Source organism: Argiope bruennichi, chromosome 8, assembly GCF_947563725.1.
Source record: "Argiope bruennichi chromosome 8, qqArgBrue1.1, whole genome shotgun sequence".
In the NCBI taxonomy this organism is placed as follows: Eukaryota; Metazoa; Arthropoda; class Arachnida; order Araneae; family Araneidae; genus Argiope; species Argiope bruennichi.
Window position 1 is genome coordinate 128828360 of NC_079158.1, and position 27651 is coordinate 128856010.

The 27651-nt window shown below is 30.8% G+C and overlaps 1 protein-coding gene across 1 annotated transcript; it reads right to left on the minus strand.

Moving 5' to 3' along the window:
* Positions 1–701: 701 nt before the first annotated feature.
* On the minus strand, positions 702–27651 carry LOC129981462 (uncharacterized). Its single transcript, XM_056092308.1, has 3 exons — positions 27563–27651; positions 5530–5932; positions 702–2296 (listed from the first exon to the last, which is right to left on the minus strand). Exons 1-3 carry the CDS (start codon positions 27581–27583, stop codon positions 807–809), a joined length of 1914 nt encoding a protein of 637 aa, XP_055948283.1. The 5' UTR covers positions 27584–27651; the 3' UTR covers positions 702–806.

Genomic DNA, 27651 nt, shown 5'->3' on the forward strand with positions numbered 1-27651 from the left:
TGATGGGGAGAGACTGGAATGAAATATATATATTTCTTATCCAGAGCTCTCATATGATATAAAAGTTGGTGAAATCGTCTTTGTTATCGTGACTGAGGAATCGAGCCGAAATTTCCATCCACACAGAATCTGTTCCTGAAACTTTTCGCAAAAATGGAAATCAAGCAAACAGTGATGATTTCTCTCGGGTTCATAATCATTTATATGAAATAACAGTTGACCAATGGGAATCTGTGTTTGAGTAAGTAATCCGGTGCCTTATTTTTACTGATTATTTTAAAATATATTTGTCTGATTTAATTAATGAATATGGAATCAGAACTTCCAATGAAGTATATAATTTTTATACTAATGAAAACTTATAATTGATATTATAATTTTTGAAATTATTTTAGTTTTGATATGTATGCTTTAAGGATAAAGTTATTTGTTCATACAATTTTCTTATCTTAGCCAGGAAAAAAAATAGTACATCTTATTAAGAGTTCGATTTATTTCTACTAACATATTTCATACTTGTACCACTATCAAGTCGAAAAGGAGTTTTCGCACTTTGATGCACTTTGATTTATAGTATTAGTCTTAGTAATAAATGTATGACTCATTTCATAAGAATTTCATCGCAAACTGAATTTGACATCACAAATAACATCAATTTATTCAAACAAAAACATTATTTACAAATGAATGCCTTGTAAAAGGTCTGATTAAAAAATATCCTTTTTACAACAAGAAACATTTCAGTTAATATGAAAAGTTGTGAGATCTTGACGGTATAAAATGTGAATATTTCTATGTTTGATTATCTAACTATGGCGATGGTTTTTGACCCTTTTCCACTGAACCTTTTTCGGCTGCCTTATGTATCCTGGCCTTTGCTGAGAAGCTGCTGGTTCATATTCTTCCATCAAATGATGTTGCCTTTGACGCCACGGTGCCTCGTGTTCCGGCACCTCCACATAACCATAATGCTGATAAGACGGAGACGGTTTGAAATCCCTGGATTGATGATGCTTTCTAGCAGCGTTGGAAGCTTCCCACCAAGGATAGGATTTAGAATGCCCCTGGTCGTCAGTCTGATGATGCTGATTACTTCGTGAATCCTGTTGGTTATTAGGACTAATCAGAAAGTGTCGGTGACCATGATTTCGAGTCTGATACTGGGGAAGATTTTCATTGGAATGATGATTTCTAGGAACTTGCTGATTGGCTCTGTGAATTGGGTGAGAATGTTGAATTGGTAAATCAGGTTTAGAGGACTGTAACGCTGGGAGAGTTCTTTGATGAAGGTAAGATTTTCGAGGTTCCGAAAGACCATACTGTTGACGATATTTACTGATTCGATCTTCTTTTGAGAATGACTGGTCATTTTCAGGCTGCATATATTGATAGGATTGGAGCCTATGAGTTTCTTTAGGAGGTACAATCTCTCTTATAGGCTGGATATCTTTAATAGGTTGCTGAATTTGTTCAAGATCTCTCGCAGAATATGTTTTATCACCAATAACTTCTAAACGCCTTGCATCGCCAGGTGATCTTCGCTCATGGTACTGTAAAACTGGTACTGGTGGAAGTTCCCTATCAGCGTACTCTTTCACAGGTTTGACAGGCTTGACCTCTGCAGGTTGGGCACCATTATGGCGTGCATGATACCCTCCGTAATGATGTTCAGGTATTATAGCTTCAGTATGCAAGTGGGCAGGATCATCTTGAGCATGATGCACTTGGCTGTAATACTGAGGCTTATCATCTCCCTGGTGATAAACAGAACTCACAACAGGAACTTCGCCCTTCCTCAGCTTATGTGCCGATTGTTTCCCATGACGGGCGTTAGCATCATAGTGTCCCTCTTGTTTTTTGTGGCCATGATGGTGTCCAGACAAATGACCTCCTTTCTCGTAATATCCTTCAGCATGTCCATCGTGACCGGCTTTTCCCCAAGCGTGTTTCTCGTCTCCAACATCATGTTCTTTGTTCTCTCCCGATCTCTTATATCCTTTCGTGAACCTCCCTCCTTGCATTTGTTTGTGTTCATGTTTATCGTCGTAGTCGTGGAAGTGATCGTTGTCAAGAAATTCATCGTGGAATGTTTTATGGTCTCCATATTCTTCCTTGTGGTAGACGTTCTTGAAACCGTATTTCTTGTGCCCTTTACTCTTCTCCTTATGTTTTCCCAGCTTATGTTCCTTTAGAGCCTCGGCACCAAATTTTTCTCCCGCATCGTGCTGCTTGACATCCTCATTTTCTTTGTTCTCGGCTTGGCGGTCTTTATGGTGTTTATCAAAAACAGCGCCACCTGTTGAAAAATATAGAAAAAGGTGCTATGAAATTTAGAGAAGATGATTTGATTCATTGTTCGTAAGAAGATTCCACTTTTGTTTACCAAGTGACACTTTAGAAATTTTGGATTGAATGACGCATTTAATTACAGTATATCAATTCTAAGCGAAAAAGCAAGGCAAACGTTTTGGATACATGAAACATTTGGACATGTGCTTTGCATTTTCTGATGTACAGATAACGAAAAGTTTCAAGTCATGTTTAGGAAACGTTGATATACATTCAGATCGCTATTCACATTTGGGCATTGATGAATTATTCATCAAAGAAATGAATTCCATTTCATATAAGTTGAGACAATTTTGTACACAAGCAACAACAGAGACTGTAATTTTAAAAAAAATGCAGGAAAAATAATTGAATTACTTTAAAATCTACTTTATTCAATTTCAAAATTTTTACTTAAAATAAAATAGTCTTAAGTAAATGTCTATTTGTGCCTCATGGAAAAGACAAATAAACAAGTTACAAGAGTTTGTAAATGGGCTCTTAAAGATTACATACCAAAAATTGTATATATGACCTCAAATGCTTTAAGAATGATCAAATTAGAATTCACCACAGAGTTCTGTTAACTATTCATTTTTGAGGGACATGTAAGTTCATGTATGTTCATATTATCTACTTACTCTATAAATTAAATGAAAATCAGGTACTGTTACTGAAGGTCCGTTCAAGCACATTCCTGTGGAAAGTCACTTAAAGTAGTTGTATAAAGAAATGCAAAGGTCTATTGAAAAAAAATTTCTCACAAAGTGTCAACAACAACAACAAGTGTCCTAAACATGAAAGAACATAGAAAAGAAATTGCAAATAACAATTTTTAGAATTAATAAATTAAATTTCCAACTTAAAAATACTTTCAGTATTTTTAAATTGACTGGAATTCATGATAGCCAGACAAACAGTAAAAAAAATACAGTCAGTGAAATCATGTTAAATCCAATCAATTGTATGTTCAAACTAATTAATTTTCTATGCTATTGCAAAAACCTGTGACGAAGCATACACAATAATATAAAAATAATTATATTTGAATAAAAACTACTGCTTCAGTATGAGTCACTTGAGAATATCAATAAAGCTCAGTGAGCGGCTGTGGCAATGCACAATGTTCCACTCACTATTCTGTAATAAAAATGTTAATATAAAACGTTATAAAATGTTTTCTTCTTACTCTTTCTAAATTTTAGGACTGGAGAGGTTATTTGCTTTGATGAAATGCGGTGTTTAAGTATCTGTGATTGCATATCTTCATATTATTGTTTACATAAGCAAATGATAGGTTTTCTATCTCAGTTTATAATAGGTATATTCTTATAAAAATTTAATATATTAAAATTGAAAAAAAAGGAAGAAGCAATATATAGCTCATAAAAACGCTAAAATTCAGAAGACATTTATGAAAATTATATTAAAATCGATAGTTTGTTTTTCCACCTCATATTTCTAAAAATGCAAATTTTATATTTATAATGACGCTATTCCTTGGTGTTTAAAGCAAACCGCATTTCATCATGTTTTTTTACTGAATGTCATTGATTTAATGTTAGATTGAATGAAATGAAATATCAAAACAATCTTAAAAATCGCAGATTACCGAAGAGAAACGGAAAAAAAAACTTCACAGCATTTCACATTAATGGAAGTTTTTTTCGATAGCTTGTGGCAATAACTATTTTTCTTTATAATGTGCACATTGAGCTTTGAAAAAGAGCGTCTTACAATTTGATGTGGAAATAAATATCTTCCTGAAACGGTTAGATGCCAAATGAACTTGTTAAATGTGTGACCATAAAGTAAATGTATTTGTTAGTATTTTGCTCCACTGGTACGGATATATACAATCAATAAGAAAACGGTAAAAATATATTATTTCATTGTTCAATTGACCAGAGGTTTTTTTCTGTTGAATTTGGAATTATTTTAATCTCAATAACAGAATGAAAATTGCCACTAAACAAAAATAGTCAAATTGAATTGTATTTATAGCATGGAAAATTATGACAGTATTTTTTGCCTTAAGCTGTTGGACTGACAAAACAAAACATATTATTATATGATTTTATCATGCATTCAAATATCAATCAGAAGAAAAGGTGAAGAGTTGAACGTTTTTTTTTTCATTTTAATTATATTAATATAAAAAGCTGCAAGCACCAGATCAACGAAATTATGAAGGCTGCCTTAGGTGCCTCAATATCGCTGATAAATTCTCTTCCCTTTTGTTAAAAGTGATTGATTGAATACCCACTGTGCATGTTTTTTCCCTTAGAGATTTTCCTCCAGATGGATTCTGGGACAGGCAGATTTTTCTAAAAACAATCAAAGGATGTCCGAGCATATATTTGCTTAATATCTATCAGTTAAATGCAGGGATTTTTCATATATAAATTTCTTAAGAACATAGGCTGCCATTAAAGTTTTTGAGACGGCTTAGAAATTTTTCTTATCTGTAAAAGAGAAACTTGTGTGCTCCAATATTTTGAAATACCTGAACTAAAATTATGTTAAGAATGGGGGATTTAAATAAGGAACTATCAATCTGAAAGAAAATCAAAGATTAAACAGAAAAGTTATAAAAAAAACTATAATATACAAAATGATTATAGAAATACATTAAATTTTAGAAATTTTTTTATTAATTTTAATATGGGTGAAGTTAAATTATAAATTATACAAGAGGAAATATTTGTCTAAAATTTCAGATCAATATATATATATATATATATATATATATATATATATATAAGGCCATCACTCAATAAAAAGTGAAGAAATTTTAAGTTGATGTTAAAACTTTGTCTCTGATGAATATCTTTTCTTTATGAATAATAATAAAAATCAGGAATATTTTTTCTTTTATAAACTTTTTTTCAAATTAATATCCTTTTATTTGTACTGAAAACCCGTTGTTTTAATTTCCATTCTCTTCCCCCTTCTATCCAATTATAAATCTAGAAATGTAGTTGCATCTATGGAATGGCCAGTTCAATAACTTATAGTTATAAAAATGATGCTATGTATTTTTTCGAAATTTTGATACTTTGGATACCAACTAAGTTAAAATAAAAAAATAAATAAAAATACAATTTCAGTGGGGTTCTTTTTTATATTGATGCAAATGGATATTACTGAATTTTATTTATAGATATTTTTAAATCCTACGGGGACTGCAAAATAGCTCACCTTGACTAAAATCTTGATATGCTCCAGTTTGTTTGAAATCTTTCTGTGTTTCGTCATCCACCTTCTTGTCATCGTTGTGGTAGCCTCTTTCTTGCTCTTGACCATACTCCTCCTCTTTGCCTTCTTCGTCGATGAATTCACCATCGTCTTCTCCTACCACATGACCTTCATCCTCCTCAAGAATGTACTGGTCCCCGCCGGAGGAGTGTCCGGCGGCTGCAAATCTCGGTTTCGGTTTGGATTCGTGGGCCTCTTCAAAACTAGGCGAATTTTCTATAGAAATATGGGCCGGAGCGGAAGTCGAAAGTTCCTGTTTGTAGCCTGGTTGAGTGGCATTCTTGTGTTTCTTATGAGACCATGCAATGCCACTGCCTATGCAGTAAAGTAGGAAGAGAGCCTGAAGCTGAAATGAGATAGAATTGAGAAATAGTAAGCTACCTGAATCATTATTATCTGAAAATACTAAAATCAATCTATAAAAGAAGAGGGAAATGATGTTGAAATGCACTTTGCATAAGCGCATTCTTTCTTATGATTTCTGTTAGATTGATTCCGTCATGAAAAGGATGTACTTCCAAGATTGTGCCATTCTCTCTGAGTTAGCTCCTTTCTTAAGTCTGACAATTCAAGTACACGGTTAAAAATCAGAATGAGGCAGATTATACTTCGCATATTTTAATGAGCATGTAATGTCTATTGTCAATTCTCAAATGTGTAAATCCTTCGCGTGTTTGGATATGCCCTAGGAAGCTTTATTTCAAGAAAAGGGATAAGATAACGGAAGGATGAACAGATATTTATATTGAATAATAAAGGGAACTCAGATTATTCGCGGAATTAGGAAGCGAAGCAACCACATGATGCCTACAAAAATGCCTCACAAAGACACATATTAAAACGAAAATATATTAGAACAATTTTATTTACTGTAAAGGGCCTGCAGCATAGAATTATGACTTCATGAACTATGGATTGCTATACTGTTTATTAAGTCATGGTCTGCCATTCTAAGGGGTTCTTTACTTGAAAATCATGCGCAAGGCTGCTGATAATGATACAGACAAATTCAGCATTAGATAGTCTTTTAAGAGGTCCTTTTTCCTTCTTTTTTTTAAGGTGCAGCAAAATTTGGAGTAAGTTCTCGTCGGAAAATCTTTTAAATGACCTTGATTTGCCTGTTTTCTCGGATGTGCACCAGAATAATTAATTCTCCAAATTCTGTTGATTAGTTAAAACATTTAACAACATGGTATAAAAAAATCCTGATACAATTTCAGAAAGCATCAATGCCGCTTCAACTAACAATATGAGCAATAAATACGCAAATTTCGAATTAAAATGAAATAGTAAAATTCAAAAGGACAAGCGAAAAAACATGTATCAAACAGAAAGAAAGTCAAAGTTAAATATTCCCAAGTAAATACATTAATGCGCTCTCATTTACTGCGCATCATCACTTTGGGGAGTCCAAATGCCATAATCGAACAGTATTTAATAAAGCCTTCCACGAAGTTAAGCAATAATTGTTTTGAATATCGGGAATTTCATTTCATCAAAATGGTGCAATGAAGGATGCAATTTAGCAATAAAATTTCCAACAAACTAGAAATTATGTACTATAAAACATGTGGATATAGATGAGAACTTGTGGGTTCAGCTATTATCAATCAAGGAATATTCTTACATAATTAGCCAGAATTAAAACAAAATATTGTATTTTCTTCAATGTAAAAATGTATTAATAATATTTCGAATTAAAATGCCAGTTTTTAAATTAAATTACGTGGCTTGAGTCCGGAATATAGGCAGGCATACTGACAGTTCAAAGTTTTATCAAATGACCTCGGGACCGATGGTAAGGTTTTTTTCTATATGGCAGTATATTACTGCGGTTAATGCATTACCATCACATTCAGATTTATTAACTATGAGCTTTATAATCATACTTGCATTCTTGATTATTTTGTGACAATAAAGACTTTCTTCTCAGTTGGTCATGGAATGGTCACTGGTGAATGAATATTAGCTCAAATTTTATTATTTAGATAGAAGTGACTGATTTGTTTACTTTCATTTTACTGAAAAATGTCTGGGAATTCCTCATATATTACTTTAATTAAACCAATTAATATTTTATTGTTTGTATTGTTGGGATCTAAAGTGAAAAATAATTAATTTTGTTTCTAACATTAACCGAAACAAAAAAGTACTAATAATAATTTGAAAAATTAGGGATTTATTATTGGTATTATAAAAATTGCAATCATGCTATTATTTCAAATAAATTTAAGATGTGAATTTTCAACTTAAGATATGAAGTTCAATAAGGCTTGCCTAAATAAGAAGTAATGCATTAAGAATGGCAATAAGGAAATAAAGCAAATTATTTTTGTTAAATGATTTTAGGGAAAAATGTTTAAAAAAGTAAATTTTATGAAAAAAAAGTTATACCGATTTTGTTGTATAGTCCGCCATTTCATTTTCAGACGCAAATTGAAGAAAACTTTGGATGGCAATCGGATGCATTTTATTGTAATTGTAAGAAAAGGCTTTCAAACCGGTCATGCTTCAACGCCTATATGACAAATTTCGCTGAATAGAAATGTTTTGAAAAGCACAAAAGTTTGCCAACAACAAAGTGGTAAATGTAGAGCAGCGATTTGAAACGCGATTGCCTCTCAGTATATAAAATGAATATACAGAGTATTGCCGAATTCGACCGACAAATTCAGAGGGGTGATAACAGGCATCAAGAAGGTTAAGAATCACCATACATCGGGTCCCAAATAACGTTTAGAGGGTGAAAATCGCAAAAATATGGGGAGTCGGAAAACTTTTGGAAACTGTAAAAAATTAATAAAAAAATAATAAATGGTGTTTCAAATATGAATTTTTTTTAAGTGAAAGCACATTCTCAAAAGCTATTTTTCATGTAAGTAACATGCCGATTTGATGAACCAGAGGGTCGTAAATTATTGAAAACGAAAAAGTAGTTTAGAACCCTTATCTTCACAAATATTATAACTTTTAGGAAAATAAAAGCTTGAAAATATAAGGAATTTTATACTCTTTAATTTGATATAAGTCTGTAGTATAAAAACTGAGGAGGTTTTAAAATATTCAAGAAAAACTAAAACGTTTGTCGGTAAACATCGCTGCAACATCGGCACCGATGTTTACAGAAGGTATTGCAAATTTCTGCCGAACAATTCTGATGTGTGAGAGTAAGCAAAAAGGAGATAAGAATTTCCAAAGAAATAAATATAAAGTTGTAAACGATGGTGAAAATTTATTTGGTGGAATACAGATACAGCATACATTTACAGCACAGACTTTTTATTATAAGAAAGGAGACGATGGGAAACTTATAAAAATTACCCAGTGTTGCGGCCGCGAAGGTCATTACATAACCGACACTGACGTTTAAAGGGTCACTGGAAACGCTCAAACATACCAGATGTGCTTGCGATTTCTCCAGCAGTGACGACGATCCGTGCTCCGAGATCTTCCACTGTATCCAAAGGTGTCTGATAAGCAAAAGATTTCATGTGGCCCAGAAGAAGAAATCCAAGGAATTGAGGTCCCGGGAACGTGGAGGGCAATCAACAGGTCTGAGATAAAATCTGAGAATAAAATTCTCCCAGGAAAGAGTGCATATTCCTGTGTGACACCAAGCATCCAGCGTGCCGAATACCCAATTCAGCTGCACCTGATCGCGTGCTTGTCGATGGGTTATCGGCAAAACGCTACAAAACTCGGTTTTCTGTTTCAGGTATGTGCACACTGTGTTCTTACCCTGCATTTGGCCCCAATATTTTGAAGGATCCTGTCTCCAGCAACCGTCGATCAATATTTGCAAAGGTGCTGTGGTGTGGACAACGCCTACTTGGATATTGCTCTTGGTATAATATTTGTGCTAGGCATCCATTACAACATCATAAATTAAATGCATATCCGCATATCTTCATTCGTGAAATTTGACATGTTGTTTACAAATGAAACTTATCGACTATCAATTCCTCACTGCTCTTTAATGAATACAAGCTGCTTTTATATTCCTCGAACCATCAATTCTGCAATGCTCGGTGCTTTTATATTCCTCGAACTCATGGAAAATTTATATACGAGAAAACTTCTTCTTCTCGGCTACCTTGTTCCAAATCCTGGCATTCACAAGGCTATTCTTTTCGCCAGACTAATTGTCTATTCGATGTCTGTTTTTGCGAGTTTTACAGAATAAACTTCTTCTGCGACCTTATGTTTTAGGATAATTTTTCATCTTCTTAATGCCTACTATCACTTCTCTAAATTAACCTTTCGAATTTGACAAAATCCTCTGTAAACATCGGTGCTGATGTTGCAGCGATGTTTCCCGGCAAACATTTTAGATTTTCTTGAATATCTTAAAACCTCCTCAGTTTTCACACTACAGACTTATATCAAACTAAAGAGTATAAAATTCTTTATATTTTCAAGGTTTTATTTTTTTTAAAGTTTAAATATTTTTGAAGATAAGGGGTATAAAGTAATTTTTCGTTTTCAATAATTTATGACCCTCTGCTTCATCAAATTGGCATGTTACTTACATGGAAAACAGCCTTTAAGAATGTGCTTTCATTTAAAAAAATCATATTTGAAACAAAATTTGTTATTTTTTTATTAATTTTTCACAGATTTCAACAGTTCTCCGACTCCCTATATTTTTGCGATTTTCACCCCCTAAACGTCGTTTGGGTCCCCATATTGTATGGTGATTCTTTATCCTCTTGATGTCTACTGTCATTCCTCTGAGTTTGTCGGTCGAATTCGGCAACACCCTGTATATATATATATATATATATATATATATATATATACTAGCAATACCCGCACAGCGTTGCCCATGGCCAAACATCTAAGAGGAAAAATTAGCTTTAAACTTAAGTCTAACCTCCACCCGATATGACATGGGAATGTCACGGGGGATCAAAAATACATTTAGAAATCATCAAAAATAACTACAAAACATTTTTTTAGCATATATTCAGAAATATTTAAGGCTAATCTTTGATATACAGTCATTTTGCGCCTTGCGAGGTTGGTAATTGTTCGGTGTCGCTTTTGATACTGTTACCCAAATGCTGCTGTTTTCACCACATTCGGCCATTTCGCTAAAATTTGGCGATAAATTATTTTTTTGGCTAAAACGATTGTATATCAAAACTGTTCCTAAAGCTAGAAAATATGGACAGACTATAGACATTGTTCCTATTGAAAGCGAAACATCATTTCTGTAATCCACACATGGATCGAAATTCAGCGCAGAGTGCTCCTTTTCGGACAAAATATTAGGAACGTTTGTTCTTTCACTTCTCCTGTCTCAAATTTAAATGTCTTTGTCAGCAGACAGGCGAGATTCATTCTGTCTCCGTAATTCAATTACAGTGCGATTTAAAGAGAGACGGTTACTTCGCTCAGTAGAAGACTTTAATTTGAAGAAAGTACAAACATTCTTTCTTGGATATTCACTAATATAACGTTTATTTCTTCTACATGTTCATTATCGCGCAACAAACAAAGCGTTTTGGAATTAAATGTGCTCCGGCTAAGGTTGGAGAATAATGAAATTTTAATAGCTGTTTAAAATTAGACGTAAACAAAGAAATGTATCGTATATGAATACCATAGCTCATATTCACGAGCGGATATGTGCAAAGCACAGATACTGCTGCTTTACGCATGCGCAAATCGTAGTAGGAAAATAATTAAAATCGCAATTATAAAACTCCTTTTTTGATTTTGATATGACTTCAATATATTAAAACCTTCCCCAATAAATGCCATACAAAATGGTAGAAATATCTTCAAAATTAGTTAAATATTTCTGGAGTTTTTCGGGTTTTAACATACAGACGCTTTCAGGAGACTTCATTTTATGCTATATATATATATATATATATATATATATATATATATATATATATATATATATATATATATATATATATATATATAGTTGTTGGAAAAGATTCGATCTGAAGTTCGATTCTCAGATCCGAGATGTAGAGAAGTATTCCCTCTTATAGTATGGAAGAATATGAAAAGGAAGGATGTCAAAGAATCTACGAAGATCAATTGGCAGTCATTTGACAGAACGAGTCGTTTTCTGATAGACTTAGTTTGATGATGTAACAGGGTGGACACGCTTTAAATAAATATCTGATAACATACAGCATTCAAACTGTCCATTGTAGAAGTAAGAAAAATGGAAGAAAAGAGAAACTAGAAGAAAAATGGCAGACTGTGTAATCGAAACCATACATCCGTAATCTATGAAAGAAATTTTGACTGCTTTTTAAGTACGGACTCTGTTGACGTTCCAGAATATTTCGGAGAGCACCACCAAAATATCTAAAACATTTTAATACTTTTCTTCTTTGATGCAAGATGTGCTTAAAGAAAGTGAATTTAAGATCGAAAATCATTTCCCAAACAATATTTCGTTCAATACAGAAATAGAGACATTTGTGAAATATTCGAATTCAAGTGAAAGTTTCTTTTTCCATAAAAATGTACTCGCCACTCTTTTTAGGAGAAATAAAGTGTTCTTTACTATCGAACTAAGGTGCAATTGCAGTATTTTATAGTCTCAAATAAAATCATAAAAGTTCGTGATTTCGGATCAGTGATTGGAATTATATAACTGTTTGACTGCTTTTCGTTATTATTTTAAATATTTAAATGGAATTACAAATTAATGATATTAATTAGTTAAATTAAATTGTAATTACAAGTCAAATGATAAATTTGGCGAATTATCGAAAAAAATCAAGTTTGGCGATGATATCATGATTTGAGTTTAACCACTTATTACCATACCCACCAAATTACTCCCTCTTGAAAATATCTTAAGATAAATAATAAAAGTATCGGAAATTATTACAGCAGCGTGCATATATTTCATTGAAATCATAAATAAAAAATGTATAGTATCCTAATATTTTTTTTAAATGAATAGGATTAATGGAAAGGTCAGCAGAAACTTTAAATTATTGAAGAATAGTAAATAAAATGTGTTGTAAGATTAATCTCACTGAAAGGAGATTCATCTCACAAACGTCAGTGAATCACATGTCCAGAACAGCCAATCATGTTCAAGATGGAAAACCTGGAATCGAAAGATATAGCCGCTTGTCATATATCATACAAAATAAAATTATCATCGATGCCAATTCATGTGAGTGAAATGAAATAGGAAATATTTAGTGCAAGCTCACATTTTCTTTCTTCTCGTTATTGAATAGTCGTCTACACAAGATCTTGTCATTTAACGGGCGCAATACTTTGGTTAAGGCGAATCGCACATATTATTCAGAATTAATTTCACATATGCAAAAGAGAATTATTATTATCTATGCTGATCAGTTATGTATACAATGGAAATTTTCTGGTGCAAACAGAAATTTTTCTATTTATTCAGTGAATCGACAAACAATATTTCGATTTTACAAGTGTATATCGTGTTTTGCATTGTATGCCTCCCAAACTTTCGTCAGTAGATCGACCAGCCGAGCACATAGAAATAAGCGAATTTGAGCTTCTCGAACACACGAGGAACGACAAGCGAAAAATGAAGCAAATCGTTTACGAATTGCACATTCACGGGCTTCAGAGTCTCAAGAACAATATGCGGCAAGGAACGAAAGACAAATTTATGTTCTAACCCATCAAGCGCATCAGAATGAGAAGACCAACTTGCAGTAGGAATCGAGGCAACTATTCGTAACAGAAGGTCGAATGGGGAAGATATGCTCCTCCCACGCATTTCCATTATTCCTACCACCATGTCTTTTGACTTCAAACAACTGCAGTTATTATTCGACTTCCATTTGCGATGTCCATCAACAAGGTGCAAGGACAATCACTTCAAATGCAGATTGAACCTAGAAAATCCATGTTTTTTCACATGGATACTTGTATGTTGGATGCTCGCTAGTTAAACAGCCAAAAAATTTATTTGTTTTGCTAAAAACAACGGGAAAAGGAAAAACAAAAAAAAAATATTGTCTATTCTAAAGCACTTGAATAATAAAGTAAAAATATATATAAAAATTGTTATTTATACTTCTTCTTTATATATCATTCAATTTTATTGAATGTATTCATTGTTGACAAGAAAATAAATATCATTCTTTCTGCCATTTCTAATTAAACAAGGTAGCTATTTCAAATTTCAAACAATATTTCCGAAATTATTTCTCCTGCGGCAGCAACATACCGGGTACAAGTTAGTTTGTTATAAAAATAAAGCATTACCCCAAAACATTTCGAATATTCCATGCATTTTTAAATGAATCGAAAAGATTTGAACAATCCCGAAATGGAAGTGATAATTAAAAAAATATCAAAATATTAAAGCAGTTAAGATGCTTAGATATTATAAATTATACTGGCAATTAGGCCGGAATCAGAAAAGTTCCACTGATCAATCAGTCATTGTAGTACAATACACTGGAAAAACTCTAGCAAACAATACAATAGAGTAGCAAACAGTCCACCTATCATAACAAAATTCCATACACCAAATTAATCAAAACATTTTTATTGATGCAAATCACTTATATTGGTTTATTACTTGTGTTCTCAAAATATTATAAGAAACAGGCGATTTTTGTTCACTATCATATAATGACTCTATAAGTCATTCTAAGTCACACTTGTTACTACAAAAACTAATACATTTTGCTGCGTCTAACAGATATATAACAGAAATGGGATTCGCCTAGATAGATAACATGTATATAAATTGGTATAACAGAAATGATATTCGCTGAGAGGAGACATTGATTCATATTCAAATGGTGCTCGCTAAGATAGATAACAGATAAAATAACACACATATAAATTGGCATAACAGAAATGATATTCGTTGAGAGGAGACATTGATTCAAATTTCACATATTTCCTCCTACAACCGATCTTTAAATTAAATAACAGTGATTCTGCTTTCATAACTGTATTATCTTCTTGTTTTTCTTGTTTGTGGGAAATAAAGCCTTAACTCATAGCTGATTTAGTATGATATTCGTTTTAAAATATCTAGTGACATTATCATATAGCTAACAGGAAACAAATTTACTTACATCGGCAGAAAGGAGTTGTGATATTCATCGCAGTCTAAACACGTTTATGTGTAGTAAAAACTCATTATGTATAATTTTAACTAGAAATATGTTTCAGGTGATTGGCGGATAAAAAGAAAAATACTTCAGTGTCGATGACCTGTGTTCTTGCGTTTCTCTATCACCTACACTCACGGCTTTTCTTGTATTGTAAAAACCTGAAAAAGTAAAATTTTCCTTTCTTCTTGCAGATTCTGTAGAGATATCGTTGAGCCAGCATCTCTAAAACTAAAACAAGATACTTTGAAATGCTTTTCGATCCTCGAAACCGAAGATGGGCAAAATGCGGCTATTTTGAATCGTGTCTGTGTTTTTCCCGCAAATTTCAATAACATTTATTTTGCCTTATTTTAAAATTCTTGGAAGATAATTATCGGCAACAGTGGAGAAAATTGCGGACACTTTTGAATTTTTTATCTTTTCTAACTTCGTATGCGTATAGAAAACGTTATCTTTCACAAAATGCAAAGTCTTGTGTATTATTTTAAAGAGAATTTAATACTGATTTTCAATACAATAAAAAAATTCAAATATTCGCAAAACAAAAAAAAAAGTTAAAACGGCAATAATTATTGAGATACATTAGATGCTGATGACTGTAGTGATCCTACTAGTTATCTAGTAGGATAACCACAATCCTTATATTAATATATTACCCTTATATTAATGTTTCATTGAGCTGCGTGAGTTTTATGATTTTCATTCGTTATTACATGATACCAGGAAACAATTGTAGCCTCAGTAAGTTCAACTTTTATTTGATGGACGCCTCACTCGTACAAGAGCCATAAGTTCTCAATAAGATTGAGGCCAGAACTGTTTCCTGGTCATGATAACAATTAAAAGCTCTTTGCAATAACCCAGTCTTTCTATATTTTTGCTTATGACAAGAAGCCGAATTCTGCTGAAAAAAATGATGAGTTGTTGGGAAAGAGATTACTGATGGAAGAATTAAGTTTTAACTCGAGAATAGTGTCAATTTATTTTCTTGCATTTAGTATCCCATCTATAACAGGCGACCAATAAAAGGCGACAAATACTGTCTGCTGATATGCAAGACCAAGTCATAATACAAATTGAGTTCTTCACAGTTGCCTGAATACAATCAGTGTATAGCTTTTCACCTATTCTACGTCTTACGTATTTCCGCCCATCACTACTGAGTAACAATATCTTAGTTTCATCACTCCACAAAACATGTGATCACTGATCATTTGTCCAAATAATGTGTTTCTTTGGCCACTGTAATCTTTTTATGCGCTGCTGTAAATTGAGATAATGCTTTTTTCGAGGAGGTTCAATATTTAATAATCTTCTCCTGATTGTTCTTGAACTGACAGAAATTCTAGAATCATTCAATTAACTTCTGATGGCCGCTGATGACATTCTTCTATCTTGGTGACATAGTCTTTTTATTCTTCTGTTATCAACAGATTTGATGTACCTCTTTCGACCTTTTTCTGCTTTGCTTTTTATTGAATTTGTAAGACACCTGTCTTGAAATTTCTGCATAGGAAAGACCCTATTTTTGAAGCACAATAATCTTAGTATTCTTTCTAGGTGTCAAATCTATTCTTTTATTTGATGTCATTGCTTCTTGACTAAATATTAGAAATATTTACAAAAATTACAATTAAATATTAAAAAGTTTAACAAAATTTCTTACTTGTAATTTTATTACATAAAAAAACAGTCTTCCTCCTACAGAACAAAACCCAATAATGACTTGTTCTAATTTTAAACACGATGTCAGCTTTTGCTGGCAATTATTAAAATTTTTTTCGTTCCCAGAACAAGAAAACTGATTTGCCAGAAAAGTTATAAATTACAATACACTCTCACACTATGTTTGTTTTTCGTATTAAAGTAAATATAACTTTCTTTGTATTGCAAATATTTGAATTTTGCTTTTAGCATTGAAAGTAGCATTTAAATTGTCTTTAAAATGATGCGTAAGAATTTGAATTTTGTGAAACGCAACATTTTCTGTATGCGTACAAAGTTAGAAACATAAGAATTTTCAAAAGTATCCACAAGTTTAACCAACACTGTACAAAATGGGTATTTACTTCTCTTTACAGGCACCTGAAACGTTGAGAAGATGAGATTCATTCGTTTAAAAATATTTTAGAACTCATGGAAACGCATAGATTTTCAAATGAAAAATATCTTAAGTCAAAAATGTTCCGCTCTCAATTGCACAATCTGACATTTTATGACTTTCTATCTTTTGTAATAATTATGTACGACAGTTTTATATCCTACATGTTTTCATTGTATTCGAATCTACATATCCAATCAATTCGTCGTTACAGATTCTAATAAACTCTTGAAATTTCATTTCCTTGCAAAATTGATCTATCACAAATGGACCTATATCGCGATCTTATAGATAAAGCAACACATATTATTGCACTCAATGTAATTCTCGGAAAATGTCGATAGGCAACGCAGTAGTTTGATGAAATATGCATTGACAGATCATTTCCAAAAATTGTAAAAAAAGAGTAAAATCTTTTTTGACTCTCCTTCGAAATCTCACTTTCTAAAGAGTGTTTTGATATTTTATTTGTTAGCGATTTTAAGAAAAATTATGGCTTTCAACTTAAGCTATCATTAAGATAGACTTGTTACCAAAATTTGAAATGATATCTCAAAGAAAAGATTGAATAGTTTGTACAAAGACATTAAGTTTTATTAATATTTTAATAGCAACAATAAAAATATTGAGTCACTTTTCTAATAGTTATCAATCATGCTCATCATTATACTACATTTGTTCAGCTAACTAACATCAAATATTAAAAAGGAACGTGAATTCTGCAATGATAACAACGACAGGTTTTGACTGGATGTCATGAGACTAATGGTACATAGAAATTAAATCTGGAATAGAAAGACTTTATGAGCAGGATCCCACCTGAGAATAGTGCTCCAAGTTTTTAATTTTAAAGTTAAACAACTGTACGAAAGAAAAATCTTTAAATATGCAAAATAAAAAAAGTAGAATAATTCTTAAATTCATAGAACTATAAAAATCTGATTAATTCATGACTCATTATCTAATCTCTCGGAACCTTTAGATATGTACTTTAGCGGTGAATATGATTGCGAGGCATTTAAAAATAGATATATTATTTGAAAAAAAAAAGAGCCCTAGATTTTATTTTAAGTATCGAATTTATTTATTTTGTCTAAAGGAACAATGCCAGATAGTTACATATTAATCCTGGGATTTCAAAAAAGTGTTACAGCTATGAAGATAAAAAAATATTTCACAAGGACACTTCAATAGTTCTTTTACGAATAAGTAATGAAATTTCACCTGTCTGCTTTTATTTACCCAATGCAATGTGACAGTGCAATTCATTCCAGAGAAGTTAGACTATACTATTATGCATAGTAAAATTGTTGGCAATATGTTCTAAATATCATTCAATGCAATTTGCTACATCATCACGCACACACTATTTTAATGAAACTCTAAAGGATGAAATCGGAAATTGTGAAATCTATCAATAATTTGAGGATCCGAAAATTAAAGCTTAATTTTCAGCACTCGATTACAACTCTTCATACAATAAACCACTTCATTTCTTTAGTTTCATATGATCATGTCTACATATAAAATGTGAATAAATATGTTTTGTTGCATTCATAGATAAGGCAGGTTTACATGTTCTACTTAGTTGAATTGTAAAGTAGCACCGAATTATTTTCTCCTAAAAAAAGAAGGAAACATAAAAAATGGATTTATACTTTAAAATTTTAAAATAATAACTTAGCTAATTTTCCTTCAATATTTTTCCTGGAAATGCGAATATAGCTTCAAGATTCCGTATTTTCTTCGACTTCAAATTGAGACTCGCATTAAAAAGTCGTATCAGATAGCTTGTAATCATTAATTTCACAAAGAAACGCTTTTCAGTGTATCCTCATCCATAAATCCATCAATTCGCGCAGCAGACCTTGAAAATAAAGCAATTCAGGCATCAATACTTTTCAGAGTTACTCGCCTCTAACCTGTTAAGAAAATCTAATAAACAAAGGAATGGATACAGAGATCAATAAAACCGATGAAAAGAAACATCGTTTTCCTCCTGATTAAGACGTTCCTTCAGCAAGCCTCCAGACAAATCGATGCACGTCTTTCTCGGCACGGCCTGATAAAAAGCGAATATTCATAAAGCAACAGGTAAAACCTTTGAAGCGCGAGTTCGACTTCTTCTTCGATGATGAGATTTGGATGGATTTTGAAAAGATGAAAGAGGACGGCCTTCGCGGGGCATCGACGTTGATTTTTCTCACGGTGATCATTAGGAAATAAGGAAATTGTTTTTGATTTCGTGAGAATAAAGAAAAATGAAGAATGTAAGATTTTTATGCGAATTTGCTTTGAGAGGAGTTAAATAAAGATGATTGCATTTGTTGGGAAAATAAAACAGTCAACCCCTTTATCCTGTTTCGGATATACACTGCGGACTCTCACCAGGAATTCGAAGCTTTATAACGAGAACAAAACGAAGTCACATAACTTCTATTTGATAAAAAAAAGTGATTAGTATTTCAATCATAAGATAAAAGAAAATAATTGAAGACATAGAAGTCCTCGCCATCTTATTTTTAAGGTAAAATGCAAGGTAACCGATGACTTATGGTGTATGCTGGATTTAAAGCCGCTGAGTAGAGGTTGAAATCTGATCGCATCAATGATATTGTTTATAAATTTTCGACATTGTGGTATTTTTCTTTCCTAATTCAATTAATGATTTGCCATATTAGAATCGCAGAAGAAAATAAATTCTCATTAAAAATCTTTTCTTTTCCTATAGTTCTTGTGATTATTTAGCAAATATTAGAGAAAATATTTCCCAAATTAAAAAAAAAATCGCTTAAAAAATCGCTAAAAAATTTAAAATAAATGAAATTACACAGATTAAAGAATTTCTCACATAGTAGTTTTGAAATTTCTACATAAAATAATATTCTTTAAATATTAGTTTCTCATTCTATTCTATAATTCACTAATTTGTATATTAGATAAACATTTCATGGTATTAGCTCTTGAATTCAAACAGGAATAATTTTCCAAAAAAATTGAATTGTTTACATTCAATTATTATTTATTAAAACCGAAACTACCCATACCATAGAATAACTCCATAAATAAGAGTATTTAATAATAGTTTAAGAAAGAATTACCCAATATTAAGCATAGCATTATTCAGCTTACTGATTCCGGGAGGAAAAATTATATTTTCAAATGCTAAATGAAAGTTTTTATTGCATCGAAATACCGCAATTTATCTTAGGACGGAGTGAAAGAGTAAATTAGTTTTCAGTATCGAATTTTACTAGAGCTCAGAAATCGCGTATTTCTATGTCAATCAATGAAAAATTATTAAAAAATATTAATCACAAAATCTCCATTTCGCGAAAAGATTTTAAAATTTAAAAACATAATTCTAAAATTATTTTTTATATTTTTTATTCCAAAATTATTTAGCTACTGCATTCGATTTCTAATAGGGTCCTTTTAATCATTGATACTTAGTTCCTGTTAATAAAAAACAGATTTTAACAATCTCATACTTCATTTTGAGTTCGCACATTAGGTCCAAATTGTCAGAATATTCATGAAAATTCAAAATTTTATTATTATAAAAGCATGGGCAAAGTTTTGTCAAACGCCAGATGATAGAAAAAAATATAGACACGGAGAATATGGTTTGATGACAGAATTTATATATCAAAGAAAATAAGAGTTAGATTTTATAGAAAAGTAAAGAAAAAGACTCCCATTAGCTTGACTGTGTGTCTATTGGATGATCTGTAGATTACGTCACACCGTGAGTAGGAACGATTGTGAAATAGACACGTGCAATTCAGTGGAAGTTAATGATTTTGATGTTAATAAACTGTAAATAGTTGGTTATGAGGTGTGGCAACATATAGGTTAGCATCTATGCTCATTGCAGTGGCTCATTTCTTGCATCATTTCAGTGAGCTATGAGCTACTATTCACACACACACACACACACACACACACACACACACACACACACACACACACACACACACACACACACACACACACACATATATATATATATATCATTATTTTATGTAAAGCAGGATGCAGTTTTGAAGACAGTGAAAAGACTTTTTATATTTTTAAATTAATTTTAATATCCATTCCGGGAAAGCATAATTATTTACAAGCCGAGACCCGGACAAGACATGTCCGCCACAGCGCGGCACAAAAGCGGAAGTCGAAAAAAGAGCGAAATAAATTATCCCTTGTCTTATATAATCTGAGATTTTGATAGGGAAAATATTTCTTTACAATGCTAATATATTATTGAGATTCTGATGGGGATTTCTGACGCATGTCAATCACAAATAAGAGAAACACAGGGATCTTTTAAAAAGAATGTGCTTACTGGTCAGTTTTCTATCCCTTCACTCTGAGCGTGTGAAAGTATTGGCGTTTTGCTGATTGAGCAATTTTATAAAGCTTTTCTTGAATTAATTAAGTAGAGAAAAGGGAATTGGATCAAGAAATAAAAGAATGAACTTACTATGGGCTAAATTAAGATAAAACCTTGGAAATTAGTTAAATTGAAATTAGAAATAAAGCATCAATACAATTTTTCCCCCACCTAAAGACGTGGAAGTGCTTCAGGGCCCTTGATACACAGCCATACCTTACAGTGGTGTTCAAGTAAGAAAAATTAAAATTTAAAGGCTTATTAAAAATGATACCAAGTTTCCCTTACCTTCACATTATATAAACACTAATATAGAAATCCCATTCATCATTTTACATTAGAAATGCAAAAGGAATTATATTTATGAAAATAGTATATAAAAACCTTAATAATCACCAGTAATAACAAAATATTAAAATTTTAAATCATTATAGTGCACAAATGTATTCTGGCTATTTTTCTGCTGGAACTCAGCTGTTGAATTTAATTTGGTGAGGATTGTCAATAATATATTATTCTTAAATGTTAGGAAATCTGACTCAACAAGATTATTAAATTAGAAATAAAGTATCAAATTATTAAATATAATATCAATATTGTTATGATTTCATCCAATTGAAATATCAGTATAGTAATGATATTAAATTAAGCATTTGGATTGTAAATAAAAACACAAGATTCAAAACTTCCGGCAAAAAAACGTAGAAAGGAAAATAGTAACTCTAAGATTGAAAATTTTCCAATTAAACACTTGGAACAGAACCCATAAATATAAGATAGAAAGAATATCATCTAATAAAATGAAATGATATATATATATATATATATATATATATATATATATAGAGAGAGAGAGAGAGAGAGAGAAAGAAAGAGAGAGATCGGATAATATTCTTCATATTTAGTTGTGTGGGATCCTGGATCTGCCAGTTATTCTTTTGCTAAATATTGAGTCTTTCAATTCTTTATTTTCTCACTTGTAAACTACGTTGTAGGTAATATATTCCTTATACCTTGATATTAAGATATATAAGTTAAGAAATAAAAGTTAATGCGTTTAGAAGCTTCTTCAAATAACGAGAATTTAGTCTGATGACGCTAGAAAAATTAATCTTTTAATTGTATGAAAAGCACTCATCTGCCACCCTGAGAGCATGGTATCCTGATGGACGAGAGATACTTGTATGAAAAAAAAGAGAACCTGAAGATAAGATCCAAAGATACAAATTCTGTAAGAATTTTCAATGCATTCTGAATATATTTCGATGTCATATGATACAAAGAGATGATAGACCTGGAAAAATATAGTCCGTTGTCGTACTCTTTGATGATGAAAAGCTCGACTCTTAACTGAGGTAGAATTTTAAAATATTCCTTGCCATACCCTAGCGGTTGATAGAACTCATCATATTAGACACAGAATTTGCATAAAAATATGTACAACAAGAAAAAAGCTAATGGGTGCATTAAATCATTATCGTGCTTATGATTCATGAAACAAAAATTCTATTTAAAAAGTTTTAGATAACATTCTGAAACACAAATAAAGCTTTGTGTTCTTTTCAATTTTAAAGAAATATCTTTTTATTTTTTATTTTTCAACAGTTAATAATTGATCATCTTAAATATTATGATCAGAAAGCACAATTTTGTTCCCATATATTAAGCAATATTTGAAAGATTATTGTGAAAATCTGTATTTAAAGAGAGTGTCCACTCTACTTATGGACAAATAGCTTATTTTCAAACAGCTAAGCATGTACTTCTAATTAGATAAATTCTCTAAATAATGTAAAGAATTATATTTCATGCTTTATCTGTGGATAAATGTATTACTCAAAAATTATATTTTCTAAGTTTTCATAAATTGCAATATAATATATAATGAAATTAATATGATTTTTATTCTATATAAGTATAATGATATAATTCATAACCAAGTTCTCAAATATAACTGCTGTCATAGTATAATGAACAAGTTTGATCAACTATGCAATTTAGTTTTATCAGCTTAAGCATTTAAATTTAAATTTTTGTTGCAATGAATGAATGTATTGATTAAGTACTTAAACAAATAAATGATCAGGAATTAGATTTCTAAACAAGTATGGTGTGAAGGCAATCTGATCTTTCAGGTACTTTTAGCTCTTTATTCAAATGCACTTAAAGATGAACACATTTCTAAATCGACTTACATATTCTATTTGTCAGAACAATCAAAAGTATTCAGACACTTTGCTGAACTGTAACATCAGATGACATTGAAAATGGTCAGATGTCCTTAATTATATGCCTGTAGTATTTCGTTGGTGAGTACACTTACTACTCCACTATAACGAATTTAAATGGTAATTAGGTTTAATCTAAGAATCTATTTAGAAGAAACTATTATTTAATATAATAGAAAGGAGGAAGCAAATCATATACTATTGTGATCAGAAACTAAAATTGTTTCCTGTATATAAAGAAGTTCCTTTTTGACATGTGGTTGAAAGATTAAAATAAATTCATAATACCTTTGTTTCCTGTTTTACAAACGCCTTCGCAGATTTTAAGTGCTTCCTCCAAGAACTCTACTTGTTGCCTGAAAAGCATTATCTTGAAGATAATGATTATTGCTGGAGGAAACTTGAATTCAATTATCTTGAAAAGTTGATACATATTGCTTACATAAAATGAGATTAGTCTTCGAGCTAGGGAAAACTTAAATTGGTCGAAAAATAACAGCTGGTGAATGAACGAATGAAGGCTCTTCTCAATTCTATTTCACTGAAAGGAATATTATGGCCTGAATTCAGGATTTTTTACTTTCTATAATATGGAATTTTCTGTTTTGTGAAGAAAACTAATTATTTTCCCAAAGACAATAATGAAACAAATTTACCGTTTAAATATTAATTATATGGAATATATTATGACAGAAATTAGAGTACATATTTTGCAAATGCGAGGCTAGAGGTCATGCTCATTTTCGATTTATTCCTATTAAAAAAATTAACTATGGAGTTTAATATCAAAAAATAATAATTGAAAAAATTACCGAAATAATTACATTGCACAATTTACTCATCTTTAATATCTGTTAAAGTTTTTTTTTTTTTGAAATTCCTTTTTTTATAATATAAGATGAAATATTTCAGTAAACTTTGAAATATCATGTTGATTTATGATGCTGAGATTTCAATGAAAAGTATCAAAATAGCCCATTAATATTTTTCAGAAATTAAATATTCCTGAAATATTAAGAGTGAAAAGAAAGCAAAACTAAGCAAGTGATATTTTTAAATGTTGAGAAATTGAGCAAATAAGTGATCTGGTGAAACGATTATGATGAGACCAAAATTTACTTTTAACACATTTTGAAAATGATACTATTTCTTTTTCTCATGAGATTGTTCATAAATGTGTGCGTATGCAAGTAGAATTTTCTTCAGATGCGTAATAATGATTTCTTATTAATGTGACTGTTTTGTATGTTATATTGATTATTTTTTGTGTTGTAAAAATTCTTTTAATCTATTGAAACATAAAAATACTTCAAATGAACAAAGGGGTAATATATTGTTCAGATTAAGCACTTTATTTACATGAAATAATGGTGGCGTTTTAAATTGATCGAATTAATAAAATAAGCAATGCTTTATTTTTAGGGAATCAATAAATGCATCATTGCAGTTTTGGGATAAGCATAGCTGCATATGTTATATAATTTATATCTGCATGCTGCTCTGAAAGAAACACAGTATATAGACGCCTAAAAGCCTCTTATGGTTCATCTTATATTCCGTTTAGTGGCTGTGATTTCCAATTTCAGCATACAGTTTCATCAGTAAAAACGGGATGTTATCGGCTTATAGAAATACTTCTGTATATAATGTATACTTCTATCTGAAGGAAAATATTTGTCAAGTGTCCATTTAATAGCTATGTTTTATTAAAAGTAGAGGCTATGAAAATTAAAAAAGAATATTTTAAAATTTCAATCAGATGAATTAAAAGAGAGCATTTTATTTTTAATAATGTAAAATTAAAAATCTTTGAACATATAGAAATTTATTTATAAGCCTTAGAACATATGCAATTAAATAAAATAATAAATGTAGCTTTAAAACTACCGTATATATAGATTATTTTCCAAAACTCAACAATACATTAAATTTTTAAGCCTAATTTATTAATAGAAGCTTTTTAACTTTAAAAGAAAATTATTATTCCGTTAAACATTAGAAAAATTAAGTGACAACAAGGAATGTCCTTCATATTGTGTAGAGCATCTTATCTCCTGAAATTCTATAGAAATTCTTAAAATGCTGATAAAATGAAACAGAAGGACAGCTTATAGAAGGATAACATTTTTTTAACCGAATTTTCATGAAGTTTGATTAAGAATAATTTTAGAAAAAGAATCGAAGAAACCTTTACCACTAAAAATTTAGTCAATAAAAATAAAATAAATAGTAAAATTCTAAATAAAATAATTTATTAGAATATTTCTTTCTAGTTTAAACTTTTTACACAGTAAATTATTATAAATATAATATATATATATATATATATATATATATATATATATATATATATAATTAAAAAATAAACACATTTAAACATTTTAAGCACATTAAAAAAATTAAAAGTACAATTTTGTATAAATATTTCTTTTTATTTAACTAAAAATATGCTAATATTCGAGGCGTTTGTAGTATAGCAGAAGCGCCTTTAATATCAGTATCTTCAATTATATGTTTCATCAATTTCTAAACTCTGAAGAAAATAATATAATATATTCATAATATAAATATAATTTTATTCAATGTTTATAAGTCTAACAGAATTAGTGATTATCATTTAAAGATATCAAGAAGTCAAAACCTAGAAGAAACGCGTTTGCGCTCGCGCGCACACACACACAAGCTCGATTTCAGAATAAGAATTATATTTTAGTAGATATTTGAGTTATTTGAAATATTTAAATTCTGCACACATTTCAGCAGTACTTTTTCCTTTTCATCGGTGCATGCAGATTTGCAGTTCCCTCCTTCTCTCCTCTCAGATATTTTCAGTTAAATCTTCACTTATTTTGTGGATCAATGTGATTGTGCTTATGTACTATGAATTTTCTGGATTGTCACATCTAAAATTCCTTTGAATCCACTGCACAGAACATTTATTACTATTGTCTCTTCGTTCTTTGGGAGATGATCGTCAGTTTCATATAAGGAATATTACATATTATACATAAGGAATGAAATCAATGTTTTTTTAAGATTCAAAATGTTATTTTACCATTCACCTCAATTAGACTTTCATGTTATTTCTCTATAAATATATACTAATGAAAATTATTTGCCATTTTTTTATTCTGATCAAGATAACAGAATACAATAAATAATTGTATAAACGCTATAATTACAGCAAACAATTTCTTTGAGGAACATGAATGAAGATCGGCTTTCAAATAAATGAAATAATCAAATTAATATGTAAAATAAGTATGTGTTGTGTAATGCATAATTGTTTTAAAAAGTGGATATTCATAAAGAGACAATTTTTGATTATTTTGCTTATGAGAGATTTGTTATTTGATGAAATATTACACTAGGATCTTTGAAAATTTAGTTGATTCCAACATCAAAAAATTTTTGCTTTAGAAAGAAAACATATTATTTGCAAATGGTATAAAATAAAAAGAAGTCTAACATGCTCAGTTGGTCTTTGTTTTTAGGATAGAAAATCCATGAAAAACCGCTAAACTTATATTTTCTTGTGTGTCGACGGGAAAGATCAATCTCAGAGAGTGAATGTTGTAACAATGAGATTTTTAAAGGGCGCAAAAAATCAAAGGCAATTAAGCTCACGAAGTGCATTTATCTCTGAAATTAAATGGTATGAAAGGGTTTTAAATTATATCCATTACTTTACCTGGGTGATAGTATCAATTCATTCTGTTATAAATATCGTATGTTTTATTAAAAAGTGTATTTTTCATTATGTACAAAATATGCTACGCATTAGTTATTTTAGTTTAAAACTAGCAAGTTGAATTTCTTTTATATTTAATTAGTCGCGTTTCTCAGTTGTCATGTTTAAAAGCTAACAGATAAGCAGGCAGATGAACATTCTGTTATCAAAATGATTTTATCCAAAATTTAATGCGCATTTACAACTTTCATGTAAAAACTACTCTTCAAATTTCAGTCATACAAATCGTTGAATTTTTGCGGTATTCATTTCATGCAACCGCAATAGAGAGACAAACACACGTTTTGGAAGCGAGATTTAAGAAATCTCAAGATTAAATTGCAATGCTTTCTCCATGAAAGCTTAATGTATAAAAATAAAGAAAAAACCGATTAAAAAAATTAAAAATGCGAGAGCACTTACGATGAGGCTTCCCCGGAACATGATGATCGCCGGTTTGTGGAATCCGACTGACAGCAGCGCAGATCTCGAACTGTAGCTAAGCCCGACTC

Excerpts from the sequence above, each read along its gene's own strand:
- LOC129981462 (XM_056092308.1), bottom strand. The coding sequence starts at position 27,583 with ATGTTCCGGGGAAGCCTCATC. Across the intron at positions 5,933-27,562 it reads TGTTCCGGGGAAGCCTCATC|CTTCAGGCTCTCTTCCTACT; the intron begins GTAAGTGCTCTC and ends ATCTCATTTCAG. Across the intron at positions 2,297-5,529 it reads ATATCAAGATTTTAGTCAAG|GTGGCGCTGTTTTTGATAAA; the intron begins GTGAGCTATTTT and ends ATTTTTCAACAG.